Here is a 7,010-nt window from a genome sequence, read left to right as displayed (position 1 = left end):
GGGGGGGGGACGATGATAAGTGAAATGGTGAAAGGGTATAGGTTTAACGCCCCTATCAACACTGTTAGGTTATTTAAGAGGTGGGACCTCCGAATTTAACGCCCGTCCTCGAAAGGACCGAGCCAAGTGGGAAATTCTTGCGAAGATGATTCAGTTTTCGTAAGAGTTTTACGGCACTTGCAACACAATGAGGTCGTACAAGTGCCGAAAATTAGGGGAGTTACGAGAGAGTAAAAAACAAAAAAAAGAAGGAGGGTAGATAAAGACGATAGATGTTTTACAGGAAAAAAGAAGCAAACCACACCAGAGCACCCGCCAACCATCCACGGCAGGGATGGCCAGGGGTTGAACATGTCAGGATGTGAGGGAGAGGGGGCAAGCAGCCTGCTGACTGACATTTTCCACCTGTGTGTTAAACCTAGCCGTACGCCCTGGGGTCATTTTGTACCCCCGGGGTTGTATTCTTCACATTTTAGAATACGAAAATCTCTTTGAAACTTTCAGTATTTCTCAAAAAATCATTTTGACAGACTGCTATGCCATGCATATTAACGAGTAAATTTCCTCTTTGGAAAGTGGTGGCACAGAGTTCCCCACGTCGTATGGATATGATAGTGAAACATGACGTACAGATAGGGTTAAATTCTTTATAGACATAACTTCAGCTAATGACTGACAATCTAACCACATGACACTCACATAACCATCCGCCTTGGTCTTGAACTTCAACTCATCAGCATTCGGGGCTCGCATCACAGCACCTGTATCAACACAGACAGCAAGGTTTGTTTGTTTTAGTTGAGGTTTTACGGCGCTCGCAACTGCATAGGGTCACATGAGCGCCAGAAGACTCGAGGTGTTACAAGAGAGTAACAAATATAAAAAAGAAGGGAGAGACGAGGACGATAGACGTTTGACAGGAAAGAAGAAGCAAACCACACACACAAGCACACACACACACAAAAACAATTGCACACACACACAAACAAATGCACACACACACACAAATGCACACACACACAAACACATACACACACACACAAACACACTCATGCACACACACAAACACACACTCAAACACACACACATTAACACACACTCAAACACACAGACAGCTGCGATATAAATCACTACACTAATTATTATTGATATTAACCCTCAAAGTGTGGACAGCCAATTAAACCGGCCGTAAGTTCCGACCTGTGATATCCGCCTTAATTGATTGAAATTTGAGTCTCTATTTCAGTTCATTTATCCCATTTCTTTATTCACCACCGAACATTTAAACTCCTTCCCAAATGCTCTCTACTTCCTATTTACCTTCTACTTTCTGAAAATATATCAGTTTACGGCTTTAACTTGCTCTGTTTTGCGTGTTCCTCAACCATTTTTCAACATATGTGTTACGACGCGGTGGAATCAGGCACTCGTCAACTTTTGAGCATATTGAGTTATTGGTATCCTCTTAATGATGGTTCACTTGTCTTGCTAATGATGAAAAAATAACCCATCTACCTTCAATAGATGTGGAGATGTTTTGGATTGAAGGAGGTGGGGGTCACCTGGTTTCGGAGGCAAAAATTAGTGAGAAAATGGCCGCCAAAGTTTGGTGACTTCCACAGCCGGAGAGTCCATATTTACACTTTTAGTGACTTTAATCAACTTTTTTCTGTAAAATCCACATAGGAATTTATTTTTAAATGGACCAAGAAGGTGTTGCGCCAAAACAAAAATTCGAAAAAAAATGGTCAAGCGGGGAGAAAAAAGCTCTTTTCTTCCATTTCATTATTTCGACGAGCGAGCGCCTGGTTTCACCACGATGCCTAATATAAATATGATGAAATCACGTAAATCAGGTAAATCAGGTAAATCCCCCTGACACCACCAGCAGTCTGTCAACGACACTTGGGAGGGTTATATCCGAGTGTGTGTCTCACCAGCACTACTGGCGTGGTAGCGTGTGTCCGGGGTGAGAACCTGCACGATGTTGGGGTACAGCGCCGCCACCAGAATACCCGACAACAGCTTCCAGTTCTGAGAGTTTACGTTGAACTGGGACAAAAGAAAAAAGAAGAAAAGTTTTTCAACTGAATTTTTATTTTTAACAGCTCCAAAGACACAATTAAGATCATTAACCCTATCCAGACTGCTATGCAAAGCATACAATTCGGATTAACGAGTAAATTTCCTCTTTGGAAAGTGGTGGCACAGAGTTCCCCACATCGTATGGATACAATAGTATAACACAACGTATGGATAGGGTTAAGTGGTGGCACAGAGTTCCCCACATCGTATGGATACGATAGTAAACCACGACGTACAGATAGGGTTAGGGAGACGGTCTTTGACCCAATCTGTCAGGCCCAACCCTAGCAGAAAGACAGAAAAACTTTTTTTTGTCCCTTACCCATTTCTAAGATATTGACGCAATCTAATTAGAAGGAAAAAGGTGCAAACGATAGTGTCCAACAGTGTATTACTTACATAACCATTATAACAAGCAAATGTTACAGATAGAGATATAGAAACATAGATGCATGTCAAGGATCTGAGAGCAATGATTATTTTTAATATGATGCGGTGGTTGTGAGTGATGACGTAAGATGGTGTTAATGTAAATAATCACTGAGGAGATATATGCGTTCACTAACTATCAGCTGAGTTGTTTTTTAGTGTTAGCGTTATAGTCCTATCTCCCTCTGCTCCAATGAGTCACGAGTGATGTCAACCCATGACACCCAGATTACGAGTATACGTCGTAGCTGCCGCACGCTTCCATCCACCGAGCTACGACAATCATCATCACCATTGCCTTTCTCACCCTGCACCAGGGTATAGGCCATGGACAAACACCCTCCACTTTTCTCTATCCTGGGCTAGCCTCTTGATGTTATTCCATGTCTTCCCACTTTTCTGTACATCGATTTTTGTGATTCTTCTCCAGGTTCCACGCGGTCTTCCCCTTGATCTCTTACCCTGAGGGTTCCTATCTAAAACTTTCTTTGTTATGCAGCTGCCTGACTTCCTGAGAGTATGGAGCTACGACAATAGTTGTATCAAAATACCAGCCCACAAAATCAAGTCCGAACCACTTATCCAGGTTTCTATTGAAACTAACAGGTCGCTTGTAGCTCGTAAAAACTTTTGCTAGCTTGTTTTGATCCAGTTTTTCGCCAAGTACGAGTTAGTTTTCTTGTTTTGCCACAACAAATCATGGCAAGAAAGCCAGCACTGAAATCTTCATGGACGAGAAGAAAAAAAAACAACCACAAAAAACAACGGTGCCACAGTCTCTCTGCCTCAGTACCCTCCCCCTCCTGCCTTATCTCCTCTTCCTCTCCCAACCCCACCCTCTCCTCCACCATTTCTCCTCTCCTCTCCCCTCACCTCCTCCCTTCCTCCTCTCCTCCTCCCTTCCTCCTCTCCTCTCACCTCCTCCCTTCCTCCTCTCCTCTCCTCTCTCCTCCTCCCTTTCTCCTCTCCTCTCTCCTCCTCCCTTCCTCCTCTCCTCTCTCCTCCTCCTTTCCCCCTTTCCTCCTCCCTTTCTCCTCTCCTCTCTCCTCCTCCCTTCCTCCTCTCCTCTCTCCTCCTCCCTTCCCCCTCTCCTCCTCCCTTCCCCCTCTCCTCCTCCCTTCCCCTCTCTTCCTCCCTTCCTCCTCTCCTCTCTCCTCCTCCCTTCCTCTCCTCCTCCCTACCTCCTCTCCTCTCCCCACCTACCTCCAATCCAGTGATCTCAGCCACCCCATCAGACCCCCCCCTCCCCGCCCTCTCCACGTCTCTCTGCCGCAGACCAGACCGGACGAAACCGATGGAGGAGAGAAGCTCCACGTACTGCTGCTTCAGGCTGTTCAGCATCTGCGGACACATACACAAAAACACTCCAGTAAACACACTCACATGTCATACATTCAAGTAAACACATACATACACCTATACACACACACATTTGATTATTCGAGCAAACACACACATCATACACAAAAACACTCCAGTTAACATACTTAGTTTAGTTTTAGTAGAGGTTTTACAGCACTCGCAACTGCACAAAGTCATATGAGCGCCAGAAGATTAGAGGTGTTACAAAAGAGTAACAAACACAAAAAAGAAAAAGGGGAGATGAGGACGATAGATGTTTCATAGGAAAGAAGAAGCAAACCACACCAGAGCACCCGCCAACCAACCACAAAAAGACTTGAGTAAACACACATACACAGACACACACACACATACACACACACACACACACAGACACACACACATTAGTGCTCACATGTAATGACAAACAAACTCAAATTATATTGAACAAGAACAGCCGAATGAAACACACACCAGAAGGAAAAAACTACATGTAAATGAAAGCATACATGAACATTAAAAGCCAAACACAAAATTAAGCAATCATAAGTCTCACACACACACAAATACACAAATACACACACACACACACTCACACACACACACTCACACACACACACTCACACACATACACACACACACACACACTAACAGGTACACACTAAAACCTACACAAACACACACACGTATACACACACATCAACAGATGAGCACATGTAATTATGAAATCACTCAGTTGTAAACGCAAGACATCACAAATATCATGTCATGTGACATCACAAATATCATGTGTCATGTGATATAAAAAACCAATGTCATGTGACATCACAAATATCATGTCATGTGATGTCACAAATATCATGTGTCATCTGATATTTTAAAAAAACTAATGTCATGTGACATCACAAATATCATGTCGTGTGACGCCACAAATATCATGTCATGTGACGTCACAAATATCATGTCGTGTGACGCCACAAATATCATGTCATGTGACGCCACAAATATCATGTTGTGTGACGTCACAGATCTTGCCCGACACGACATCCAAAGCTCTTACCTGTAAGGTCTTGATGGACAGAAAGTTCTCCTGACAGAAAAGATACGCCTGGTGGGACCCCCTCTCTTTGGCCTCTGTCCAGCGCTGCAGGGGAGAAAATGGGCCGGTTTTGGCCAGACAATGACAATGACAATCTTTATTCCTTTATTCATCTCGCAGGGAGAAATTTGTCTTGGTCGTTAACAATGGCAGTAGACGTTTAAAAGGTTAGGTGCACTCACGCATACTCACAACAAGACATGACATTAGTAAATACATGTCTCACGTGCTGGGACAACCCGCTCCGTAAAACATTCTCTCTCTCTCTCTCTCTCTCTCTCTCTCTCTCTCTCTCTCTCTTTGTTTCATTTGTAGCAAGGTGTGTTCAGTAACCTCACTACAGTTGGTACGAATGAACAAGTGAAGCGTTTCCAATAGAATTGTCATTGAAGATGTATTACGATGTTGGCACATTTTTACTAAACTCACAAATATCAGTACCTGTACCATATCAGGAAATGGGATTTTAAAAAACCCAAAGTGACAAGTGACGGCAGATCATCATCATCATCCAGCGCCAGATCTGCGACAGACATCGGCCATCATGGTTCTCCATTCATTCTTTTGCTCGGATGTTCTTAATTAAAAAAGCCATGTTTCCCTGATCTGTCCCCGTTACCCATTTGTTTAGGTTCATTAAGTAGGTTGCTCTGGGCCTACCCCTGCCTCGTTTGCCTTCAATTTTGCCTGTGAGAGCTAGATGTCCAAGACAGAAGATCACACAGACAAACATACACACAACATACAGCAATACCACCACTCACCAGGTAAGTAGTTTAGTTTTGGTAAGGTTTTACGGCGCTCGCAACAGCATAAGGTTATATGAGCGCCAAGGGGTGGATGTCAACAGAGAAGTCCAAGTGGGGAATCAGGCTTACTCTGCTCACCTCTCTAGCCCCAACAGCACAAAAAGTCTGCTTCCACTATCAAGGCACCCCGGAAATAGCAGTTCACAAGAGAGTGACAAACATACAAAGGAAATGACAATAGAAAGGATGAGGAAAGAAAAAGAAGCAGTTTCCCCATGCATAGGGAATCATTATTTACAGACACATCTTGTATCAAAACTATATTTACACAAAGTGAAAAAAATCCTGAAAATTTTAAAAACCTGGATTTCCCAATTTATCAAGAAAATCTGCACCTTTGATAAACACACAATATACATATGTGTCACAACATGGTGGAATCAGGCGCTCATCAATTTTGGGCATATAGGGTTATTGGTATCATCTTAAAGCCTGTTCATTTGCCTTGTTTTGGTAAGAAAAAAAATCAATCTATGTTTAATAGAAGTTGAAATATTTGATTGAAGGAGGTCGGGGTCGTCTGGTTTCAGAGGTGAAATTAGTAAAAAAATGGCTGCTAAAGTTTGGTAATTTCCATAGCTTGAGAGTCCTTGGAAACTGAAAATGACATTTTTTGTGCCTTCAATTAAAGTTTTTTGGTAAAATCGACACAGAAATGTGTTTTTAAAAGTACATACAAGGTATTGAGCCAAAAAACAAACATTCAAGAAAAATTGTCAGACCGGCGAAAAAACGCCAATTACTTTGATTTAATTATTTTGAACAGTGCCTGGTTTCATCATTTTGCCTCACAGATGTACATCCACCTCTACATCAATCTCAAATCACTTACCTTGTAAGCATTCAGCATAGTGAGATAGTCAGAGTTACCCATGGCAAACTCCTTCCTCTTTTCATCCGACTCTTGCTTCAAACCAAACGGGGATACCTGCGCAGAGAAATATTGACCGAAACATTACACCGGAGCTGGTATAACATTACCCTAAGAGGAAGGGAGGGAGGGAGGGAGAGAGAGATACAGAGAGAGTGAGAGAGAGTGAGAGAGAGAGGGGGAGGAGAGAGAGGGAGAGAGGGAGAAAGAGAGAGAGAGAGATAGTGAGAGAGGGAGAGAGAGAGGGAGAGAGAGATATTGAGAGAGGGAGAGAGAGAGTGAGACAGAGGGGGGAGGAGAGAGAGTGTGTGTGTGTGTGTGTGATAGAGAGTGAGAGAGATTGTGAGAGAGGGAGAGAGAGAGAGGGAGAGAGAGA

The 7,010-nt window shown here is 43.2% G+C and overlaps 1 protein-coding gene across 1 annotated transcript in view; it reads right to left on the bottom strand.

The window, feature by feature from the left end:
* LOC101860158 (putative ATP-dependent RNA helicase DHX57) overlaps positions 1-7,010 on the bottom strand; it is a gene marked incomplete in the record, with an annotated part of 47,974 nt that overhangs the window by 3,982 nt on the left and 36,982 nt on the right. Inside the window, 5 exon segments of the mRNA XM_013080835.2 lie at positions 700-761; positions 1,938-2,052; positions 3,718-3,855; positions 4,916-4,999; positions 6,596-6,691. Coding sequence (XP_012936289.1) covers positions 700-761; positions 1,938-2,052; positions 3,718-3,855; positions 4,916-4,999; positions 6,596-6,691 — 495 coding nt within the window.

Source organism: Aplysia californica, unplaced genomic scaffold (genome assembly GCF_000002075.1).
Source record: "Aplysia californica isolate F4 #8 unplaced genomic scaffold, AplCal3.0 scaffold00102, whole genome shotgun sequence".
In the NCBI taxonomy this organism is placed as follows: Eukaryota; Metazoa; Mollusca; class Gastropoda; order Aplysiida; family Aplysiidae; genus Aplysia; species Aplysia californica.
This window is presented reverse-complemented; position numbering and strand designations above follow the sequence as displayed.